This window comes from Excalfactoria chinensis, chromosome 4 (genome assembly GCF_039878825.1).
Source record: "Excalfactoria chinensis isolate bCotChi1 chromosome 4, bCotChi1.hap2, whole genome shotgun sequence".
NCBI classification, from domain to species: domain Eukaryota; kingdom Metazoa; phylum Chordata; class Aves; order Galliformes; family Phasianidae; genus Excalfactoria; species Excalfactoria chinensis.
The window spans coordinates 11,249,039-11,275,013 of record NC_092828.1 but is presented as its reverse complement, the minus strand read 5'-3'; the positions used below and the strand labels follow the sequence as shown (position 1 = coordinate 11,275,013).

General features: G+C 36.4%; 1 protein-coding gene across 10 annotated transcripts in view; it reads right to left on the bottom strand.

The window, feature by feature from the left end:
• The window catches only part of JAKMIP1 (janus kinase and microtubule interacting protein 1), a 126,716-nt gene that overhangs the window by 53,790 nt on the left and 46,951 nt on the right, over positions 1–25,975 (bottom strand). For all 10 annotated transcript variants that reach the window (XM_072336599.1, XM_072336593.1, XM_072336597.1 and 7 more), the window contains exons 3-4: positions 14,088–14,363; positions 5,831–6,325 (exon numbers count right to left, since the gene is read on the bottom strand). In XM_072336599.1, the coding sequence (XP_072192700.1) occupies positions 5,831–6,325; positions 14,088–14,216 (624 nt within the window). In that variant the 5' untranslated portion in view covers positions 14,217–14,363. The remainder of the gene's footprint in view (positions 1–5,830; positions 6,326–14,087; positions 14,364–25,975) is intronic.

The window sequence follows — 25,975 nt, the reverse complement described above, 5'->3', positions numbered from 1 at the left end:
ATTTAGAATAGTTGGATCCTAGTCCATGAATTAGGCTTATAGATATTGTGCTGAATCAAACATATCCCAGAAATTCCTTCCAACTGGCTGTTTTAGTTGCTGATTTGTTCTCAGTTTTAAAACATTGCCTTTGCAGTTATGTAGTATAGCAGGAATGCATGAATTCTTTTGCATTCTGCTTTGTGTGGATTTTAAAGCATTTTAGAAATGTCATAATTTTAATGCAATTAAGCAAGATACAATCCTGCACAAAACACCTGTGATCAGAACACAAGAGAGCAACTTGGAACTTATTTTCATTTACATGCTTTGAGAAGTAGCATAAATACCATCAGAAAGAGAGCTGTAAAGAAAATAAGGTCTACAGTCAGCATCTGCAGAGGATATTACCACAAAATCACCCTGGTGCCGTTGGCTACAATTATAGCTTTCTAAAACATCATTTCTTACTTAATGGGTTTTATACAGTCAAACGGTAGGCGCTGTACACAGCGATTACCTGCATTGCATCAATATAGGGCCAGCATTCATAGCCTATTCCAAAGTAACATAGTTTTCTTAAAAATAAAAGGCATTTAAAAAACATTCTAAGAAATGAGCAGAAATAAGTGTTTTAATAACATTTACCAAATATGAAAGAAAGCTAAGCTAGTCACTGGAAAATGTGTCTATGTGCCAATTATCTCACACTTCAATAGCTACAATAAAACTCAGAGATCTCTAGAGGAACTTTAGCCTGTCACAAAGTTGAAAGAGAAATTCCCCGGGAATTAATAGCTAGCTCTATCAAGGCTGTGAGATACTCAGTTTTCAAAGTGGAAAAAGCCAGCTGCTGCGTGGCCAAGTGTAGAAACCTCTTCTTCACTTGTTCCTATCGAAGTTATCTGCTAGCCAATTGCAGAACAGCATTCTATTGCCTTTTGCTCCAGAAAAAAAAAAAAAAAAAAAAAAAAAAAAAAAAAAAAAAAAAAAAAAAAAACAAGTTCAAATCTATCCTGAACATTTGATGTTTAAAAGAAAAAAATAATAATAAAATAAAAAAGCTTATCTTCATAGGAATGCTTGTTACTAAGAAAAACAGAGAACAGAAGCTACTCAAATAAATTTTTTAAGATAGAACTACCTGGAATTAATACATTTTACATTTCACAGGATCACAATATTGTAGGGAATAGAAGGGACCCTCCAGAGATCATCAAGTCCAAATCCCTGCTAAAGCAGTTCTCTACAATATGTTGCACAGGAGGGCATCCAAATGGGTCTTGAATACCTCCCTGAGGAGATTCCACAAGCTTTTTGGGCATCCTGTTCCAGTGCTCCATCACTCTCACAGTGAAGAAGTTTCTCTTTAAGTTCATAAGGAACTTCCTGTGTTTCATTTGTGCCCACTGTCCCTTGTCCTGTCACTGCACACCACTGAAAAGAGCCTAGCCCCATCCATTTGACTCCCATCCTTTAGATATTTATAAGCATTTCCACTTCAGGCTTCTCTTCTTCCAAGAGGGAAGAACTCATAAGGGAGATGCCCTGCCTTCTGCAGGCTAACAGGGGAGATACTCCAGATTCCTCATCTTTGTGGCCCCTTGCTGAACTCTCTCCAGCAGTTTCAGTAAGACATAACAATATTCTACATAAAGTCCACTTGGAGGGAGGAACAAAAATAATCCTGTGTTGTGCACAGGCTTCTCTACAGTAGACATAGTCAACTATTTATTTAAATGTTTGCAGCCTATTTAGGAACCTCAAGGGAAGATGGCCTCAAGTTGCGCTAGGGCAAGTTTAGGTTGGATATTAGGAAGCACTTCTTTACAGAAAGGGTAGTTAAGTACTGGAATAGGCTCCCCAGGGAGGTGGTTGAATCGCCATCCCTGGATGTGGTTTGGATGTGGTACTCAGGGATATAATTTAGCAGAGGGTTTTTAGAGTTAGGGTACTATGGTTAGGCTGCGGTAGGACTTGATGATCTTCAAGGTCTTTTCCAACCTGGGTAACTCTATGGTTCTATGGGAGATGCCCAATGGAAAAGGGCTATATACACATATAGATGGGATCTACTCTTAAATGTCAATACTGCAATTTTTCTAAACCAATAGTCAGTATTTTCCTCCAATAGCTTTTCCCACCCTTTTGAAGTGCATATATCTCAGAAGAGATTAAAAGTTTCACAAAGCTATACAAGAAACAGCATGAAGGCAAACATCAGAACTTTTCAATAGTACAAGTTTTAACTGTACATTCCTCAAAAGCATCTTGCATCTTTGTAGCTGACTGCAATCTCTTCTGTAATTATTGTTCATTGAAATAAATGCAACAGAAGTAGTCAGAAGATGAAAAAGGTAGAAAAAGTAAGTAATGAAACTTAAGCAGAATTCTTTTATTCCATGTGCTATGCCATAAATAATTTCTGTGTGCTTTTAAAGCATAGAAGGAGTTTGATATTTCTAAAAGACATAAAAAATCATATTAGTGACCTGCCTACCACAACAGAGTCCTAAGAAGATATTAGGAATAAACATAAAATGCTGAGCCTGTATTAAAAAGCACTTTCATTTGATCTGCTTGATTCAGGATAAAAAAAAACAACAAGGGTTGGGTGAAATATTGCTCTATTAGCTCCTGAGAGGACAAGCACAAAATCTTTAGAGGTCTAAAGGAAAGTATTATTTGCAGTCTTAAAATGCTGCAAGCAAAGTATATTTTGCAGTCCTAAAATGCTGAATGTGGTAGAAGGGTCTCTGCAGATTAGCTGAGCCTTGGTATGTAACTCAAACAGGATTCTCAAACAGATGGCAAAATCCAGAGAAGCAGCCTACAATTTGATATCAGCAGCTGTGAACGAAATACATCCATGATTAATTGGGTGATAAGAACATGAATTCTCTGCCCAACCATGCCTGACTGCACACACTTTGAAGTCTCAACCATAAGACTAAGAAGTCTCAAATCTCAGCTTTAAAGTTTGAAAATTCAGTGTATGGAAGAAGAAACAAAACTGATTAATGTTTGCACTGCACAAGTGCAGTTAAATAAAGCCATGCCTCATCCATCTTTTTGGGCCTCAGGGCAGCAATGAAACACAATATTTCCCTGCCAACAGTGACTACACAAATTTTGAGAGAGGAAAAGTCGCAGCACCATCTGGTCATCTAAATTGTACCTCTTAAAAAACTGAAGAGAATAATGCATGTAACATCTTCATTTACTATCCAGATGGAGAAATGTAACATATTGTCCACAAGTTTGTGGATGACATCAAACATTGGGGGGGCAGTTGATGTGCTAGGGGAGATGTCTACCATTCAGAGGAACTTGGTGCTGAAGAAATGGGTCAAAAATGACCTTGGAAATTCACTTTAAGACAGATACAAACTCCTGCCCTTCAGGTCGCTTATGTTTGGAACAGAAAATTGTGGAAGCCAATTCCAGTTGGCAGTGCTGCAGGGAAAACAAAGGAAACAAGAAAAGACTTTGGTGTCCTGGACTTGACACTGAACCAAATGAGGAGTGCAGCCAGAAGGATGAGAGAAGTGATTAGCCCTTCATTAAGCACTTGTGAAACCACACCAAGACCACTTTGGGGCACTATATGTCATTTAAGGTAGGGAGAAGGAGCAGGACTTATCCAAAGAAAAGATTGCAGGATCTATACATGAAGGCTGAATCAAATTTTCAGGTGCTACATTACAAATATTTGGGAAATTCTACACAGAGGAAGGGTTCCACATTGAGACTTCAAATTCATGCAATAATTAGCTGATAGATCAAGCTCAAAGGGTTACAGCAACAGGTTACCACAGGCATGTGGCCAGTAAGTAGTGGGGTTCCATTTTAGGTCTGGTTCTCTTCTAATTTTTTCATGTAACCTGGACACATCCAACTTCATAAATGACAGCTGATCACAACCTTCTTAAAATCAGTCCTAAAAATAACTTTGTACTTTTATTCCACAAACAACAAAAGGATTGAAATATCCTTGCAAATGAGAATGTGTACTAACATTACGTTACTGGCTAGAGAATTTTGTAGAGTTATTTGCAAACATAATGAAATATGCTAATTCGCTCAATCATTTGTGCATCCTCAAGGAATATTTAGGAATATCATATGTGCAAAAGTTTTAACTAGGCTGAATTTTTAAATGGGCAAAAGGTTTGATGTTAAAGATACTGCCAATAGAAAAAACAATATTTACCTAAAACCCCACATCACTCAATACAGAACTCGTGTCATCTGTTCATTCCAAAGTTTAAAATATTGCATTGATTATTTTTAATACTGTCAGACAAAATAAACATTTAAGTTCCTTCTTATGTGATAATACCAATGAAGTGGTGTCAAATCAATACATGATAAATGATTTTGTATTATTATCCAGGGCATGCTCTGTGAAGAGTCAATTGTTCTCATCTCTGCCAAAAAAAAAAAAAAGAGTATTGAGAGAAACGCAGCTTGCAAAGTAAGAGCTTTCTTAAAAACAGTCTCCAGATAACCCTGGAATGAATGAAGCCTCTAAATAAAAAGATGTAGTACTCACACCCTACTCCACAGATATACTCGCAACAGAACTTAACAAAACTGAACGACCTTTTGAAAATACTGTATTTGTGATTTGAGGCAAAGAATACAAACTATTTACTGCTGAAAACTAACATTAAACTTGATTTTAAACCCAAATTAAGTGAAACAAAGTTAAAACAAGTTTAACTGAGGACCAAAGCAAAAAATTGTCATGTTATTTTGTGTGGTTTTTAATTTTAGATTAATTTAAACATTAAATGCTGTTCTAGTTCTGCTTTTTATTTAATAAACATTTAAAAACCCATGACTTCTTCACAACATTAATCAGGTATGTTGTCAAGTTTACCTTGTACCAGCCCAGACTTCAGACACCCTGCAAACAGTCATGCTGCTGAAACAAGAGTCTGTTGGTAGAGAATTACAGAGGTGCGTGCATCTGTGCAGCCCTCAGCTGAAGGTATGCTTTGGGGCAGTTCGTGTTGAAGCCCAGTGGGTGAAGAAGTGCAATTATGGATGTGCATATTCGTTGAATATTGAAATAATCTGGTCTAGAAATAGAACAATACTATTTCAATTTAGCTGCAATTTGGATGAAAAACAAAATAAGTAAGAGTTGTTCTTGCTCACTTATCTTCTCCAAGTTGTATCTTTCCTTTTAAAGCTTCTGTTTCACTTGTATCTCCAGTCTGAAACTAGCTATTTTTACTTTCTTGTTTTCAGCTGTCTGTACATTGTGCCCTTGCATATACACATAGCAAGAATGTATTTTCTTTGTAGAAGGAAAACATAAACTAAAATTGCAGCAAAACAAGAAATCCATGTCCAGAAGCATTATCTAAATTAATGAAAAACAATATAAAAACTATATGAAGTCAATTACAGGGACATCTTTCCATATAATTTCATGCTGTACAGAGAAAGAGTGATTTCTTTGCCAAATAGCAATTTTTCTTATCCTTATTAGGCACTGGGATCTTTCTATTCACCTCATTTGCTCTGAGGCCTGTTGGGGAATTTTCATGGCTCAGTACAGAAGTGTGCAGATATACCTCAAAACTGGCGAATCATATTTCTAAAATACTGAAACTCATAGAAGACAAGCATGGCTGCTTATGTATCCAATATAGTTATATCTGTATATTCATACAGTCTTGTCATTTAATTCCTCAAGGGAGGAATTCCTCAAGCCTATTGAACCAGCCAGCACTGGTGGAAGATGTCACTGCAGTACAGGTTAGATATATTAACTGTGGGCAGATAAAGCAATATCTTAAATGCTGCCATAAGCAAATGTATTATTTCATGAACTTACCAGCCTGCGAATATCTCTCTCACATTCACGTTTTATTCGATTAATCTCATCCTGATGGGACTGGTAAGCCATGCGCAGGTCAGCAGCCTTCATTTTATCCGCCTGCATGATGTTGTTCAAAGCTTCTTCAAGCTGCTTTTTACCAGATTTTAGCTCCAAGATCTCCTGTTGCAACTTCATTCGTTCGCTGTCAAATGCTTTGCGAGCCTCCTCCTTCGCCTCACTCAGCAGCGCGGTCTTTACCTTGTCGGCCGCCCCGTCCCGCAGCACATTGACTGTTGACTGTAGACGCTGAATTTCACTGTCTTTAATTTTCACCATTCTTGCTACTTCCTGCTCATGCTGCCGGATCAGCAGCTCTCTGACAGTCTGAAGCTCCTTCATTTTCTCCTCATGGAGCTTAGCTTTCAGTTCAGAAACGTAGGCTGTGTGCTTGTGCTGCTCCTGCTCCCTTTCTTGCTTAACCTCTTGGATTTTCTCTCTCAATTTACCCACCTGGAACATCAATGTAAAATATTGATTAGCAAGCACCATAACACCTTTACAATTCACCAAGAGAGCTTTTTTGTAAACCTTCTTAAAAAGTCATCCTGAATATTCAAAAGCAAAACTGTAAACACAAAATTTCTCTCTTCAAACAAAAAGAGAGATAGAGCTTGAAAAAGGCTGTTGTTGCCTGCATGTAGATGAATCCTCTTTTCAGAGGTGCTACCAGCAGCAACTTCTCAGTTTTAGGAAGTAAAACAACACCAAGAAACATACAACCCAGTTCTCTAACAATTTTCTCTACCAAACACCCTGGATTACTCTCATCCACAACTCTCACATTGCACCCAACAAGCTGATGGAAAAGGAAACAGAGAGAGAAAAAATTCTCCTGTTCAGGGTGAGAAGAATTTTCTACTACTCAACGGACCATACTTCAAGGATGTTCATAGTGACTCAGATTTTCATATAGGCTCAGGTAATTTATTTCCACAGCATCCTTCTGTAGCTAAAGAGTACTAACGCTGTACTGCAGATGGGATTCTCAGCCAATCATTGATTTACCTTGTATATATACAAACTGTCTTTGGGATTCAAATTCCAAATTCCTACACCCAGATCCACTGTTTGACCTAAGGTAATTTCCAAGTGTGATTAGACATTAATACAGATGGGGGAGAAAAAAAGGAGAAGCTTACTCTCCTTTGTATTGTATGTGCTGTGTATTGTAGCACACCAGAAAGGGTATATTGTATCCAATAGCATCTAATATCAGCAACACCTTCCTACAACTCCTACATCTGCATCTGCCAGAATACAGGCTCTACATGTGATCTTTAACTCTCAAGCAAAGACAGAGAGAAGCAGAGATTTCAAAGATTTGTGTTTTGACCTCGAGTGGCAATAAAAACAGATAATCTACATAACACTGTGTGGTAAAAATCAGGTCATCAGGCAGTAGAATATTAGGTCCTGCCACAGCATTCCTAGGCTTCTTGCACCTACGTATTGCACTACTGGGACCTGTGACCACACGATGTATTAATATGTTTAATTTATGCTATATTATGCAAAAGATGCAAATTGCCACAGATTTTAGAGCTGTATGTAGGGTAGAATCTCTATTAGTATTCAGAATGAAATTTACTACGAAGGCATAATTAATACTGTTTTGTTTGTTTGTTTTTTTTCCACAGTTTTTTTGTGTCAAACACAAAAGAGTTAAATTAAAGCTATAATAATGGTTCAGGAAAGGTTCAGAAAACATTGCTATTTTCTTCATTGTAAGCTGGCTGGATCTAAACTTGTACATTTGTGTGTTTGCTTTAGGGAAAACACAGCATCTTAACTCAGAAGCCTTGGTTATAGCTCAACCAATGAAATCAACTTTACTACTTAATTTGGTCATAAAATGAGACCGATCTTTTATACTTCAAGTCCCTAGCACTAACTTCACAATTTCCAGAATCTGAATTCCACTTGTAGTCTTCCAGCAGAAAGAACAGCAAACCCCTTTTAAAAAAAGTGGGAGAAGAAAGAGGTGGAAGCAAGATAGTGAGGGTACAAAAGTAATGTTCTGGATATAATGTGGACTAAACACCAACTAGGGCAGAATTATAATTCTAGGAGTGAATTAGCCACCATTTGATTAGGATGTTGTCACACAGGTACTATTATTCCTGTCTAAGATGATCCAGATCATATATATGTTTATTCAAAAAGGAATCATTTCCCACATAAATGGTAAGTCTGGCTTCTGGGAAGTATCTTCTTTAGATACATATATTTTATTTCTTCTCATAAAATAACTTGAAGATACAAGCCTACAGCAAATAGCATGGATCTCCACTGCTTGTATTAGGGCACTCAATTCTTTAAGGGAGTAAATAGGCTGAACTTTTTCTTAGTCTATCACAGATGAGTGAATTTGCAAACCTACCGACACTCAAATTCACTCAAATTTGCTATTGATAACAAAAAAATGTTGAGATGAATCTCTAAAATGAGATCTAGTAAAAAATATATAGGAAAATAAATTGTACAATGACAATTATAAACAATGCTGATATTCCTCCAGAACCACAGTATTTTAAAATTAGTCATGTTGTATATCAGGCATGAGACTGAAAAGCAGTTTTCCATATAACACATTATTGATTGTGACTTTCTAAAACCATTTTTAATACATGTGAAAAGGATTCTGACATTCTGGGGAGTTCCAGGTTATACAAAATTGCATGCTTGAACAATGGTTTTCATTTTACATTGAGTGCCTTCCAACACCTATATCCATTGTTTCTTTCCATAACACATCTCAAACTTTCAGACTAACAGAATACCATCACATATCATCCAGTCATCTCACAAAGTTTCTGCAAGCCCAATGCAAATAATAACAACCCTATAATCCCTGAATTCTGCATCTTATCTTAAATGACTTTCATCCTGCATAACCCAGAAAAAAAAAAAATTTTAAAAAAAAATTGATGCATCCTAATCTTCAAGGCCTTTAAGAAGCCTATTTTTGTTATTGCTTCTTCTCAGAGAAGATAGAAAATTAGCTCTATTATAGTTGTCTTTCCTGAAGGCCATAAACTCTCTGTCCCACTCTCCCTCCCAAAATGTTAATCTCTATACTTTTGGCAACTGAAAGAACAAAAATAGTAATATGGTATTTTCCCATATGCTTAACTGTCTCAGTTTCAAACTGAACTCAAACACAGTTAAAATGTATTTATTTTTAAATGCATAAAGCTGTTCTGTCCACAGTTTGAAGCATAGCCAAGAGCTGAAGCCAATAAGTAAAAAAATAAATAAAATTCATACAGGTTTTTGGGGCACCGAGAGTGCCTGGCTCCATGTTCATGTTCCCCCATCAGCTATTCTTGCATTTTGATAAAGTCTTTCCAAGACTTTTTTAGTCTCAACAGTCCCAACTTTTTTCTTGGAAGCGACATTGCAAATCAGCGTGTCTTAGAGACAGAGAAAATTGCTGAGAAACAGTCAAGTTCCGGAATAAAGTGAACATGTTGATGCTCACTGCAGGAAGTTCATACTAGAACTGATTTGTATGTCACAGGATAAAGTCACAGTTGACTGGACTGCAAGAACTTAATGTAAAAGTAAAATACAAACAATTACAGGGAGAAAAGAAAGTATGCTAAAATTTTGTGATTAAGACATGGTAACTTTTCTGCAGAACATTAAACTCAGAAATTTAAGTTAAAGTCTTCGGGAGAATCTACAGCTCTGATTTAATCTCTTTATTGGATGTGACAATTTGTCACGTCAGTCCACAGCCTAGGAACTCTCCTGGCTTCTTTCCAGATTATATCATTGTATCACACCTTGCAAAAGAAACAGCTCTTATCACTTCCAGTTACCTAAGAACTCATTTTGCCATGATTCTTCTTTCAGGCAATCTTTTTTTCCAGATCTCCTTCTCCTCTAACAAGAGCACAGAAGTGGCAAAGGCTGCAACCAGGTGCATTTCCACTCTGTCAAACACTGATTTTATGTAACATACACTCACTGCTCAGTTACCACTTTTCCCACCCACCTGCCTCTACTACTTATTTCTTTTATTTATGTGATCTTACTCATTATACTTCTTCCTAGCAAAAAACCTTGTTGAATTCACTCTATTCCCTTTGCACCTTCATAAATATCCTCTTCTCACTTGCTCTTTTCCAGCAACAGATAATTTTTTAAAAGAAAACATTTCATCTTGTTCATTTGCTGCAATCATTCTTGCCTCCAGCATTCCCAATTCTGATAATTTTTTAGCCTAATGTCTCAAGATTATGTCAGAGCATCACAGAAAATGTGTTTCTGCTCACATCTGAGGATAGTTCCTTGTTTTACATCAAGATACCCTAGAAACTCCCAGAGGCTGCAACAACTGTGCTTTTATTCCAGATGAAAATGTAGATGCATAATTTGACAGATACAATAACTGCACAAACTCCACTACAATCTGAATAGAATTCTGTAGATTACACTGCATTTTCTGTCAATAACTTAGAACATGATAGCATCTAGAATATTTAATTGTGATATTTTCTTGTTTTTTATTTCAAATTTTGGATAATCATTGTTTATTATCTGCATACTGATATCTCACTCCTCCCCTCCTCCTTAACAGCTGTTTTACCTGGGCAAGAAGTCACATTAACATGTCTAGCATGTTAACACTTCAATCCTATTAGAACTCTGAGTTCTTCCACATTTATTCCTAATAACTTGGCTATTTACCGTGTTTGACAGATGACCCAAATGCTCTCATTTTAGTGATTTGTTAAGTATTGATCATTTTACTTTATACAACAAGAGCACAGATTTGAATTCAAATACCCTTCAACTTTAATTGGTAACACCATTACATATTGTTTTACAAATACTTCATCCATTTCCCTGCTCCAAGATGGTTGCTGTATTTCTTTCCCAATTACAATACCGTAGTAGCCACATGCTATTCAGGATGCTCCTTATAATTCATACAGTTATCTGGCTCATTTCTTTTTCCATACATAATATATAGTAATAACATTATTTTATATATACATTGTTTGTCTACGTTCTCCAATTAACAGTTTTATTAGTTAGAATACTTCCATAAATAGGTAGCCATGACTCTTTTTCTATAAAACTTTTTCTTTTTAAACTCCCAGTACATACAGCTGGTCTGACTGAATTATATACTATCTTTAAAATAAAATAAAATACAGCTATTGAAAAAATGAAGTTTATAGAACATATAGGAAGTCTCTGTTACACACAGATTCAACATTTGACACGAAAACTCAAAAAGAAACCAACAAAGAAAACTCATCAAAACACAAGGACTTGCAAAAGTCTGTAAAACCATGACTCAGTGGCAACTGAGTTGAAATGGCACCTCAGGTTCTGTGGCCTGCAAAAGTAAGAAACTCTTCTGAGGCTAATTAATTTAATTACATTCACCTGAACTATTTTATCTCTTGTTTATATGCACATATTAATAATTTATCCGAGGAGAAACCTTTTAATTGATTTGAGATGTTACACACAGAACATGGTTCTGCCTGAAAAATACTGATGTTCTGTGATCTCACCTCTAGGAAACCTACAGTCAAATGCAGAACGCTAATGCTAAGAAACAGAACCAGAATTCAGTACAGATGGAACAGCAGTGATTGCAAATGCTATAATACCTTGTTATCAGGAACAAAGTGTTTCCTGAATTGTTGAAATATTATCTTCTGATGTTCCCTAGTCATCTCAGTACGAATCTGCACTTCACATAACTTTTTCTTTTTCTTTTTCTAAAGTATTCACTATTTCAGAGTGAACTGTCAGCTACAATTTTATTCTTTTTAATGTAGGCACCACATTAGCTACGTATTTTTGCCAGTGATAAAGACAACCCCACATACGACACTCAAAAATCTCCACCAGTGGAGGTGACCCACTATTAACACCCCCCTGTGCCATTTATTCTACATGGAGAAATTCAGTGCCACATCTTCCATGTCAGAAGCCATTTTGCCAGCCTTCCCCTTTGCTACCATCTGTTGCACAGCAACAAAATGAAATGGAATATTGGTGGGAAGATTCAGTCTCTACTGTCATACCACCAACATCTGCCTCTGACAAAAATAATAAAATTGGAAGGCATTACTCTCAGGGCTGTGTCTATAACTTATTCATCAATGAAGGCCTTCACCACCTCGCATAGCTGCTACACAGGCAGCATACCAATGCCCTGATGGCAAGGCCCTCCCTTCTCTATTCTGCTTCAGTGACTTACAGCATACACATCAGCAAAGACAAGGAAATTCAAGACAGTACTCCACTATCCACCCAGAAATGCTTTTCAACATGCAGTAGAATTTACCATGAAACAGACTGCACATTCAGTAGGATTTTAGAGCACTGTCTCTAATCTCCTAATTCAAATACCTACTCATTACATGTGTGAGCCCACTCATTTCTCCATGTGCTTAGCTGATAAGTGACACACAAACGCATCTCCTGCAGCTACCTCAGTACTCAAATATAAACCTTTTGTATTAAAGAAACATGAACAAGTAAGCAAATTGAAGCAGTGGATGCTGGACTGTAAGGAGGCTGGTTATAGACAGAGTGGTATTGTTCTGAAAGCTGACATGGTGTTAAAGCTATAGTTAACCTTAATTGAGTTAATCAGAGTTGAATTTAGGACACTACTAAGGCATCAAACTTCAAAACCATACCAGGGCTGAACTCCTAGCTTTTCTGTAGTGTTCAATATGAACACTAAAAATTAGTTCATTCTTACATTTTTCTTTCAAAACAGAATTGAAAATCAAAAATACAAGGCTGAAAAAGACAGTGATATAAATCCAATATATTAGCTGCTAAATTTAATAATTAGAAGTTTTCAGACACTGGTAATTTTCAGGGTGTATGGTTTTAAGAAGCAGTAATTTGCACCACTCGTACTATAGTTCATTTTCATTATGTCAAAGAAGAGGAGAAGCTGAAAGATAAGCAAGCAAGCAGCAGAATAACTGGCTTTTCTGTTCATTCATCATTTCTGTAAACCCATAAGAGACAGGAGAAATGATCAGACAGAAATTCACAGCCTCTGCAGTCTGAGAGGTAATCCAGGCTGTAGTAGGAAAAAAAATATAAAATAACATCTGAATTTTCAGTTTTCTGTTAAGTGTATCATCCTATGATCATTTTCTTCTTTAGTCTGTGCTTAAAAATTTGAGTTCACAGAAATTCCCTTTTTCAACAAATTTAGTTTGTCTAATCTGTACTGAATACTCTGAAGATGCTTTTTATAGGCTTGTTTGTCTGCATCATGAAATGATTATATGAAATAAAATATGAAAGATGATGCCATCCAAAGCTGAGTATCACACAGGGCTCTTTAAGAAACTTGAACATACTGGAGTATTACTATCCATGTGTTCCAAAGATGTTTCATATTTTGCATGAACATAACAACACAAGTACACAACAAAGCCACGTTATATCAAGTGTACGTGTCTTTAGTACATGTTTCTTCTTCAGAGAAGTCTTTAAGACTTTTAGAAAGTATCACCAACCAAAAACTCTGCCCGCTGTGGGGAAGACAGGGACTTAAAGGTCCCTTCCAACAGAAACCACTCTACAATTCTATGATTCCATGTACTTTGTGAATGAACACTTTTCTCCTATGTGTTCTCCTGAGCATTCAAATACCTGTTGAATATGTTAGATAGATGAACATTTATGGTTTGTTTTGTTAATAAACAGACACATCAGAGCAGCTAAGGACAATAGCACATATAACCCAAACAAACCAAACCAGGACTCGTACACATATTCCTTCCAGGCAATTTACAGTCCCTGTAGACATGTACAACATGGTTTGAATATGCTTGTGTTCAACTCTGCATACACTTATATTAACATATAGTTATCAGTGCTAAGATCCAAACTCCTTGGTTTCCTTTAAGTCCAGCTAAGCTAGTGCTGTCAGTTTGGAAATCACAGCAAATTTCAGCAACAATGTCTTTGGGAATATTTACATACTTTTGTATGGTACTAAAATAGTTGGCAAGAGAATGGAATTTAATGATCAGTTCTTCTCATACCACACCTCCCTGACAAAAATTTCAGTTTATCAGTGAGTGGTTCTTGAGACGTTTCATGCAAATTTAATGAATATTTTAATAGGGAATTACTTGAGATTCAAGCTCTGCTTGTTTATAACATCGCTACTATTTAGAAAAATGATCAACAAAAGGCACATACATACCTTGCTTTTTTCTTGCTGGAATTCTATCTGAATGTTAGTTAGTTTAGTTCGTAGCTCCTCATTAGCAGCTTGCAGAGCTTCAATATCCATGTCGGGCTTATCTCCCTTGGCACGACTTTTCTTTGACATAATTATATTTGAAGTTTAAAATATTTTTTTGCTCCAAATTGAGCTACACCAGCTAGGGTCTTCTGCTTTCAGCATTTAAGAATCAAGTAGTGTTCAACCAAATCTTTCACAAAAGTCTCTGCCATTATGGGTATTGCCTCTCATGTCCTGAAAGAAACAAAGAAGGAACAGAATTAGACTACACCACAGAGCAAGGTCAACGAGCACACTGAACTTCCTTGTAGTATGCACTATACTACATTATGTACTAGAATTAGATAGCAATAGGTTAGAAAAGTTATACATCCATCATCATACCTAAAAGCATATTAACTCTTCTATGTTTACAGAAATTAAAGTTTTGCTCTTGTTAGAAATACAGCATATAAACATAAATCATATTATATTCAGGACCTGATGACTTGAATCACACAAGATTCTCAAGAGGCACTGAGATAATGATAAATTAATAGAGCTGAGTGGCATTCCAGTGGGCACTGCTAACTTCCCATAATAAGGAGTAAGCACTTTTCACCGTAGGGTGTCAGACATAAAGTATTATTCAAAACATCAGCATATGTGGAGAAAGTAGCATAAAACTAGAAAAACAGGTTAAAAAAATATAAGCTGCGTACATTCAAGGTCAATAGTTCAAGGTGATCTAGTCAAAATATCAACATATTTCATTTTAATTCCCTAAAACATATCTAATATGTATCTAAAAGTATTCATTATTTAAATCAGCTTTACATGATATTCAAGGAGAATATCTATAGCAGACAAAGAACCCTAATTGGCAAGTCCCAAGATTAGTTTGCTTCTTGAGTAGTAATAAAAACTTCATCAGCTTTTCCCCCATCCCTCTTCCCAGTACTCCTCTAAGAATAACCTGGTGTTCCACAAGAACAAAGTGTGCAACAAGTGCTACCAATGCTGAATTATTTCAAAACCCAGGTCATTTTAAATAGCCCCATAATGTTCAGCATGAAATTCCTGATATGGCAAAGGGGTTTCTGCTTTAACAACATTGTTCAAATTCAGGAAGGATTCTGGAAGGTGAAGTTGTTAATGAGTCAGCTCAGCTGACGCAAAAAACATGGATAGGGGAGAAAATATCTGGGGGAATGGAAAATGGCTTGTGACAGTTAAGAATCTGTCTTCCCACATATTTTGTAGAATCAGTTGTACTTCTGTTTCATTTGGAAGGAAATTGCCAGGTTCAGTGTGTTATTTTCTTAGAGTTCTCGTTCAGAGAAGGATTCTTTTCTTCCAAACACAGCACCAAAATCTGCAGGGCTGTGACCTCCGCTAACTAAAATACTTGCTCTACTGAATTTTAGAAAGAAAAGAGAAAGTAGAAACGACAAAAGAAAAAATTATTCCACTCTTTCTCACACACTGCTATCAAAAACAAAATTAAACATAAAGGTACATCCAGACCAGCAGTTCTCATTATACATAAACTGAAGATTCAGTATTCTTAGCTGAAGCTCCCTCAAAATCAATACCGCTCCATTGTTCTTCCTTAAGAAAAAGAAAACTGTCAATCACTAGCAACAGAACCTATAACAGCTTCCTGAAAATGATTACAAAGACATAAAAAACCTATATATACACGCACAGTATTATAGGTTTAAGATAATATTACAAAGACTTCTCTAACTATGCCTATTTTTGCTTTAATTTTAGAATAACCATATACTACTCCCTCCCCTTCAGATCAGACATCTTTTCTTTTTATCTGACATTCAAGCAAGATATAAAAAAAATAGAGAAAAATGACAGTTACAGTGTATGATAATCCTTACTGCTGAAATTTTCACACTCGTTTTACTCAAAGAAACAAAAAAGAATTACACCTGCAGGCTACAGCTCTTACAAAAAAGGAAATTCTTCAGTTCAGCTACTTTTGCTTTGCCATTGTCCATATTTGCCAACTCCACCCAGCATGGAAAGCAGTCACATACCTAAGGTTTCTTTTCTACCCAAGAAATATTGTGGAAGTTTCCTTCATAATCATCTGCACCAGTCGCTTCTTTTTTGTTGTGGTTTTTTGTACTATCATATATTGCTCTTCACATTTTACTGCCTTTTCTAATTTCTTCCGCAAACTCAGATTATAAACTTGCAGGTATCTTTTGCAACAAACAGACAGAACTACAACCTCTCAGGCTTTTAAGAATGCCTGAGAATTCTGACGTTTCCATGCTTATAGTTTGAACAGATTTTCCTAATTTCTATCTGTGGAAAAACATCTATGTAAAAACATTAAATATTTAAATGGCCATTTATTTTCAATACGTATCCACAGAATAAATTGCTCACTCTAATGCATTATCTTTGTAAGGGTAGGAGGTTTCCTTCCAAGAGTTCCTCAGAAGGTTAAAAGTAATTAATGTAACTGTATATTATATATATAAATATTTCAAACATAAAAGAAAAATAGATTTAAAATAGATAAATAAAAATAAGTAAAAGGTTCTTCATCTAGACACCTCCATCCAAAGAAGGTGATTTCACATTTTATTTAATCCTTTCTACTATTGTATTACACAGCCTTACTGTGAGCCTCAGATAACCCTTGTTATGCTTGTGAACACAAGACACAAGCACATCAATGTTGAGTATTCAAGAAGTTTAAAATAAAAATTATTATCCTAGCACCTGACAAATTTAAACTTGGTGGACAGGGTAAAATACATACCCACAAAAAGGCCACAATTCTGAACATTATAACGTAATTGGTAATCAGCCAATGAGTGTGTGGGAATGCTGACATGAATAGTTGTCAATGCCCAAGGCAGATTTCCCAGAAGGTTCAGATGACCTACATTCTTTGCTTCAGTTCTCAGATGTGTGTAATAAAATATGACTGAATGGATAAAAGCAAAAACATCTCTAGAGGATGAAAAAGGATACATCCCCCAGTCAACAAACAGAAAATTATTCTGATAACAACAATTTATAAGTATATTGTAGACTAGTAAAACATTTTAGGCAGCCATTTGTTTGCTACCAAACAGATTTCTGTCATAGTAGAGCTTTACTTTAAATCCACCTGCAGAATTGTTGAGTTTCCTTAGTGGAACACTTTAAGAGTCATTTGTACCTTTTCTCTTTTTCAGAGGATAAAACCCAAAAATATCTTTACTGTTATAGCCACACTTTAATTTATTTATTTTTTTTCTTTATTTGTAGAGTCATAGCTGTTCTTGTTTTAATAAGTATCTCTCTAGATGCAAACTAGATGGAAAGCAATCACCAAGAAGCACTAAAATGTTTAAATTAGCTTTTCCAACAGAAAATCAAACAATTGTGTTGAGTACAGCTGAACAGAGGAAATATTTGCTTTGTAGAGATTGTAGCATAGTGTGAGTTAGACATTCATGATGCCTGACTAAGGAGGCTCTGTAACAGATGACACCCTGTGGATGAACTCAGAATTTATAACTCACTCAACTCTCCTGCCAACGTATCATTTACATTAGTTTCTACAAAGGCAGCTCAGCTAAAGAGATGTTCTGAGATTTTGCATTTCTGCAGCCTTTCAACAAATTCTTATTACCCCCGGGAAGAGTAGCTGTGCTTTAATATCCTACCACAAATCCCTGCTTTTCACTTCCCCCCTCTGCAGTGATCAGAACTGGAATTTGGCAAGCTTCAGAATGATTTTCACCAATACATGCATTTTTCACTTCAGTTAATTGGTTGTATGTGTCATGTATGCATCTACTAAAACACATACAACCAGAAAAATGCTTCCAAGTCAACATGTAACACACCAAAAACCATAAAAGTATTTCACACTTATTTAAATCCTATATACACCTTCAAACATGTATCAACCAATGACAACCATACGCAACTGAATAATTGTTTCTGATTGGCAGTACTGCAGGCCACTGGATAGCACCCAGTACATTTATGGACTATTTCTAGGCAGAAAACATATATACATTCAATAAATAAATAAATAAATAAAAGCGGGGATCTACTTGCAAGAAGTAAACAAGCAGTAGAAAGGAATATTTAGGCTGAAAAGGATGAGGTAGTGGGAATTAAAGGAATCACAAATGCATTTAGCCATCAAGATTCACTTGAACTAGTCGTATGTCATTTTATTGTACATAACATAAATTATGAACATGAGTTGTTTTTTTTTAAATCTCTGCTGAAGCTATTCATAGGGGTAATAGTATTATCAGTAGTCCTTGTCTGCTGCTTAGCATGTGAATGATAGAAAAGTTATACAATGAAAAAGAATTTAAAGGAACAACTGGTCTCTGATTTTACAGATTATTTTGGAGGAGAACTAAAGGACCGGTTATAAGCATAACTTAAAGCAGATTATTTTCTTGTGTCTATGGGGCTCATACCTTTGTTGGCCTCTATTAGAAGGCCTCTATCTGTTGGTCCAATTAGAAGTTTGCTCCACAGTTCTCTTTCTGCACTACTGCACTCTAATATACCAGAAAATACTGAAACCTTGGCCTAAATCTCATCTCAGAATGTTATGAGCTTGAAACCAGGCCTTTGAAATAACTAAAAAATATTCAGTGGCTTCAATTTATTGTTGGATTGACCTAAATTAGTATTTACTCAGTTTCACACAAAGCACTGGTTTCTGGATTCATCCTTAAAATCACCCCACTAAACACACTAAAAGACAAACCACTACAAGCAGCAGCCTTGCAATACACACAGAAACAAAGAAGAAAGCACAAAAATGCAAAGTTCAAATGCAGTTTAAAGTAGCAAGACCCTCCTTCCACAAACTTCCAGAATCAGCTCTTGCACACATTGCAGCAAACAGCTTGAGATAGAGCTGAGCCTCTGATCTAAGTGGCAGTTCCTTTCTTTTGAGCATACTCAGGAGACCTGACAAGCGGCCTGCTGTCTAGCACAACATATACACAGCCTTCCATCCTTCTGCTTGTATCCTGTGCAATTCAGAGGGACGCTTGGGCTGAAAAATACTTCCTCCTTTGAAGCATAAAATTTAAGGACAAAAGAATAGGAAGATCGATCAAATTTTAGCGTTTTCCACTAAGTGCTATAGAAATGACAAATACTGAGAATGGCTGCGATAACATTATTCACCCTCCCTGACACCCTATGGCTTAATCATCCCATCATATCTAGGCTTTTGGATTACACTGGACCATTTTTGCTGAGTTGTTTACCTGAATTTTAAAAGAAGATACCTTCGAGCTTGTTTGTTTGTTTCTAATTATTATCATCACTGTTATTAATATTACTGCAGGAATAATTAAAACTCAAAGCCAGAATAAAAGAAAAAAGATAATAATAAGTGAATAAGGATTATGAGAAATTGGGGTTGTGAGAGTTTACCAAGAGTTTACAACAATTGTTAGTGAGCAGGAACCGCTATTTTTAAAGTATCACAAAGCTGCAATTCCCTCAAAAAGGTATTCCAAGAAATACCTAAAAAGCATACCCTTCTAAAACCAGTATTTCCATGAACAATAGAGCTCAGAAACAGGACAAAACACTTAGGATACAGATTCAGATTACTTGAGTGCGACTAGACAAATATTAATCTCCAAAAGTCACAATCTTCCAATAGTGTCATTAATTTTTACTTTTCACTAAAGAATTCATATGACCTTCCCAAATAGGGAATAATCTAAGCACTGAATACAGACCTGAGCATTCAGAGCTCTAGAAATCAGAGAGATGGACACCAACTTAGTAATGTTTTCTGATGGGTGGCTTAGATAACTCGTGTTAGTACTTAAAATACTGTTCTACAGGTACATAATACCTTGTATCTGTGTACTGCATTGAGAGCTAAGATCTTATTCTAATTTCAGGGACTGATTCCCTATGTGACCAGGGACTATGCTGACTCACCAAGCACCCTCCCTGGAAGCAGTGATAGCATTTCACATGCCTACCAGTGGTGACAACATGAGGTGACTCACTTAAATTCCTCCTTATGACAGTGCTCTGAATAAAATCAGTCATCTCATGCTGACATTTCAAGCGCTAGTATTTGAGTGACTGTTCACTGAAGTGAATGAAGCTTCAGGCTCTGGACTGCAGGCTGATGGAACTGCATCAGCTAGGATGAAGTATTTATAAGGACTACTTCAGCCAGATCTTAGCTTCTTCTGTTTTCCTTCCCTCAGTTCCATAAGGTAGCAGCACTGTAGCTTAAAATCACAGACAGCAAAATGCACCGCTAGAGGCTAATACAGTAAGAGCTCAAAGACAGACTCTCATTTCTTATTCAGCTTCATCCACAGAGACAAACATGACACAGCACAAGAAAAGCACAGCAGAGGAACTTTGTGAGCTGAAGACTTTCTTTGTGCAACCATCTTCCAATATCCACAAACTGGAAGCTTCACTATAGTGAAAAGACTGCCAATAAGACATCCTTCTGCTGACTGCCAGTGCTTCTGATTCAGCTAGACCATGCTGCCTGGGGCGGTGGTTGGCAAGGCATTCCCCAGAAGTGCAAAGAGAATGCTCAGAGCTGAATGTGCTGTTCATGAGCACTTGCATATCTGGACAGAATTATTCTCTACAAGTCAGATTTAAAACATTAAGGACAGCATCCCTCAATGTTAAGAAACAAACACAAAAGACAAATCATCCATAAGTTGGCTTAAAAACCAAAAAACCAAAATTATTCTGTGGTTGGCCACTGTCCAAAATGTATTTGGAAGTACAGAATTTAATCTATGCTCAGGAATACATATGCAGAAATAAAGCTTCCTGAACCTGCAAGAATGGTCAGATATGGAATAGAGATTATTTCCACACAGGATTTAAATTCATCTAGAAATCTGAATATCCAGCTTCAAATTCTGCAGGTATAGCACCGCCACCAGGGTATCTCCAAACTACTTCCTGCTGTCATAGCCAGCCTCTTTTATCCATTAAGGGGAATTAAAAAATGATTTTTAATTCACACTGAGGAAAATATATTTTTCCCTTTTACCTATGAAACTTACATATATGTTTTTGGGCTCTTCGCAAATGCAACCTCCTTCTCCAGTGTGCTTCTATAAATCATCCCTGCCTACAGACACAGTTTTTATTTAAGGTTCATTACCACATAAGTAGGATGCAGTATAATTGAAACTTCACATTGAGTTGTGGAATAATATAATATATATATATATATATAATTTGTACTATGTACTGATCTTAGTATTCTGTCACTCACCCCACCTCATGCCTTAGAAGAGGTACTGAAGGGAAGCCTAAAACACTGGGGCACCAACAGTAATTCTGTAGGCATGCTTAGTCTTACTGAAGACTTTATGAAGTAATAGGGAAATAAGTATTGCCTCATCATCTCCCCAGGCTGAACCACAGAATAAGATTTTGCTTTGAAGTTAGGCTTGGCACAGCTCTAGCAGTAGCAATTAAGTTTTTCATGTCATAAGTTGCAGAGCTATTCTAGCAAAACTTTAACAGTTTCCAGAACAGGAAAGAAAAACAAACTGGGGGGAAGAGGGGAAGAGGGTACATATACTATTGGGATCCCCCTTATACAGAACAGAGCCTGCCAAAGGAGACATCAGTAAAGGAAAATAAAGGGAACTAATCTTAGTAGGACCCACTTCTTATCACTAGCCCAAATAACAATCCTATCTGCTGTTTGTCTATTACTCTCTCAACTCTTTACCTCACAACCAACTCCAAGATAAATAAAAGGAAATAACTGTGTATCAGAAAAGGAAGAAGAAAAAAAGTAAAACAAGAAGTTGATTTGCACTAAGATGAAGGTTTTTTGCCCCGTCCCTGGAGGTGTTCAAAGCCAGGTTGGATGGGGCCCTGGGCAACCTGATCTAGTAACCATGGAAGTTTGGTGGCCCTGCCAGGCAGGGGGGTTGGAGCTTCATGATCCTTGAGGTCCCTTCCAACCTGGGCCATTCTGTGATGCTGTGTGTGATTCTGTTTACTTGTTGCTTACATGTATTTCCATTCCATGCTGAAATGTTTAAGTGAACAGTACAAACACTAGATCTGACTATGTTCTTTCCTTCCAAGGGACATCATCCAAAATACCATTGCTGCACACATTTACATTTCTGTTGCACAGTAAAAGCCCGGGAGCATCAAATCAAAGATTTTCACTAACACTTCACAAATGGAACAGGAAATTACTGCATATTTTCTTTGTCATAGGGAGGATTTTAAGCAGTAAATAGTTAGATTCACTTTTAAATCTTAGATTTATCTTTGAAAGTTAATTGACATGCCCAAATATTCTACTTCTCATCTACTATCCAATTTCACTTTTCTGGGGAGTTATGATAACATCCAGCTCACCAGTAAGCTGTTCCCATGCCTTTACCAGCACCAGTAAGTGCCTTTTCCTGCTTCCCCTCTTTCACTGATTTCCATTTAATTTAAGTAGTCATTCATGTCTAAATGTTACGACAAGGAAAATATTTAACTATTCTTGCACAGAAAATTGCTACAACTGCACTCTTGCAAGCAGTTTAACACAAGTTCTTCTACTTGAGAAAGATAGGAAGTCTGCTTTCATCAGTTTCCTGATAAGCACAGAAATATTAAACTGCCACAGTTGAAAAGATGGAACAAAAGACCAACTGATCCCAAAAGTGAAAAAATAACACGATAGTATTTTATTGCAATTCTAAGAGTTATCATATTATTGCATCTCTTTCCTACTTCTTGTCTGAAACAACCACAAAGCAATGAAGTACTTCCTCAATGAAGGAAATAAACTCTCCCAAATAAAACAACAGAAACATCCCTGCTATAATTGAAAACTCTTAACTTACTCTTCAGTGTAGTCCCTCATCCATCTCCCCTTTGTATTTTTTAAATTTTAAGCTAAATTTAATATAAATAAGGAAGAATTTCTTCCCCCTCAACTCATACTTTGGGTTTAGTTGCAATGAGCAGCACTTGAGCTAGCAGTGCTGTAGCAGAGATATTTATCAAGTCTGTGAAGTGAAGTATGTATAGCTCAAGGTTGCTGAGTAATATGATTGCACCAGCCCTCCCTTGCTCCCATCCCAGCCATTTGAATTTCTCTCACTTCTTTTCCACCTCTGCAATTGCATGCAGCTACCAAGTCACCCTAGCACTCAAAAAGGTGGTCTGTTTTTCTTACCTCTCCTCACATGTACATAATACCTACGCAATGTCAAAGCCCTGGTGCATCTTCCTTTTGAGCTCTAATAACGGACCTTTTTTGGCAGACCTTTCAAGGAAGGTAGTGTTGCCACCATCATCACAGGCTCCTCTCATCAGGAGCTGCTCATTTCCAAACCAAGTATAAAATGCTTGCTTGCTTTTCTAAACAGAGATAGTTCTTAGCTAACTGTCAAGACATCAAATTTAAGCTTTGCTTCAGCTCAAATGACTTAATGCTGATGTCCCCCCATCCCTCAATAATTTCCATCACATTCACCCACAAGACGAAACACAGGCACATCTCTTTCACAGTCCTGACTTCAGAGCACACCTGCAGATAGCATCATTCTGTCCCCATACAGATTCTGCTTAGACATGGTATTCTGCCACACTCTTCATCAGAGTCTAACAGTTCTATTGTTTCCATTTCCTAAAAACCATTGGGCAATTCCTTCTGGAGGATGAACAACTTCTGTCCCTATACCAGATGGAAGATAGAGAATGGGGAATTACTGTCCTCAGGTCACAGTAATGATATGCATCTGATAAGTCTGCAATAGTATTTCTTGTTTCCATTGCATGTTTTTTCTAGACAATAAATGTTTAAAGACATCTCAGTTTGGTTATAATTTCAAAATTGTGGTTAACATCTAAAAATAATCCAAGTAAAGAGGATTTCAGAGATTCAATCAGCAAGATAAGTTACAAGCTTCACAGTGGAGAAGATTTATTTCTTCAAGATCAAATGACTCAAAAGCAACTAAAACAGAGCTTAAGAGAATTTCTGAAAGTAGTATACCGTCTAGTAACCTGCCTCAATACTGTATCTTCAAGTCAAAGTCTTGGATGCGCAAGCAATTTTTTAAACATAAATCCAAATTCTGAAGGTCAGTTGTGCAATTATGAGGTATAGTGATGTTGTTCAGTTCCATCCAGACTCTGAAGAGCTCATTCTCTGGGGTGACCTTTTCTGCATTACGATGGTTTGTCTGTCAGCTGGTATTGCTGGGTTGACATTCTGCTCTACTCCATTCATTTTCTGTACTCACATATATGGCCTTATGACACATTTATTTCATTCTTTCCCATGATTTGCTTTCCTCATTTCTTTCCATTCTATAACCAAACAGAAGCTCTTACAATACATTTTAAAATATATATTTATTAATATATTATCAGTGAATTCATGTTTGAAAGTCATTTTCAAAGGATTTTAAGGTAGATTTCCTAATTTGTGCTGAAGTTTAGATTTTCATACACAGTTCTCACTAAATATGAAGCAATCCAGCTGTGAGATAGAAGTGCTTCAGTATGTATCATTTTTCAGGCACACCAACTCCACATTTAATAAAAATACATTATGTACAAGAATATCACAAAGTAGAAAAGGAGCTGAATAGCCTCCATGAACTGAACAAAAACCTGACACTATTATCAACATAATAGAAATGCAGTATTGAGCAATTGAGGAACAACCTGAAATCAGCTGCTGTTGTCCAAGTTGATTGTAATACAGACAAAACAAAAGAACATTTTAAAATACATTTTTGCTTATGATTATATGTAATAAAATATTAACATAATGTTTTCAACATACATAGGGGTATTTATATTATGTGTGTATGTACTCAGGATAGGTTTCCTTCAAGAAGTGTTTTAAGTGGTAAGATAATAGTATAAATGTTGTTTTTAAGATAGTCCTGAAATCTCTCATGCTTTGTATAGCAATTGTTAACGTATATTGCCATAATTAGACCACATTGACCACGTAACTATTATTCACATTGCACTGTTCACAATTAATACTGTTTCCAACAAACTGAAAAGCAGTTCTTGCTAAATACAAAGTAATCCATAGCTGGAAAAAAAAAACAACCAAACCAAAAGCAAATGGACAAAACAACAACAAAAGACACACAGAAGCACTCAAAGAAAGTTCTCCAATTTCAATAGGGACCCTATTTATCAAGAGAAGCACATTATTACAAGGACAGTATCCTAGAGATGTCAGATTTCCCAGCTTCTTAGTCACAGTACTATTTATTAAAGGTATACCACACATGCTACAGTTTTCTCAGGGTTCATACCATTGTTTTCCATTCACATAAACATAGGAATTGACAAGTACCTTCTTAATAGACTGAAGGTCTCTTTTGCTTAACACCCAATAGCAAGACCTAAAGAAATGAAAGACCTTCCTACAGTATAGGAAAAGTTTGCTTAGTTTTCTTTTTAGTACATCTTGCAGGCATTCAAAATGTAGACAAGTATTTTTAGCTAAGCAAAACATGACCACTGTTATCTTAACAAGACCACTAGCAGCAACATATTTATCTAACTCTAAAATGCATGTGGGAATTCTGCCAGCAGCTGAAGAGCTATCTGCTATCCAAATGTAGCACCTTATCAAAACAGTTGAAAGTTTGCATGTAAGAGAAACCATCTAGATCCATACCACAGTAATTTTTTTGCAGTGTTTGAAGAGAAATGGATCTATAGTCATAAATTCAGAAGCATAATTGTGCAGAGGATTAGTCAGCACAGACAGATTACTCAAAGGCTGTTAGGAAATATGAGTAATCTCATTTTATCTACATTAAAGTTGTGTCAATTTAAAGCAGGGGGCTGGAAGC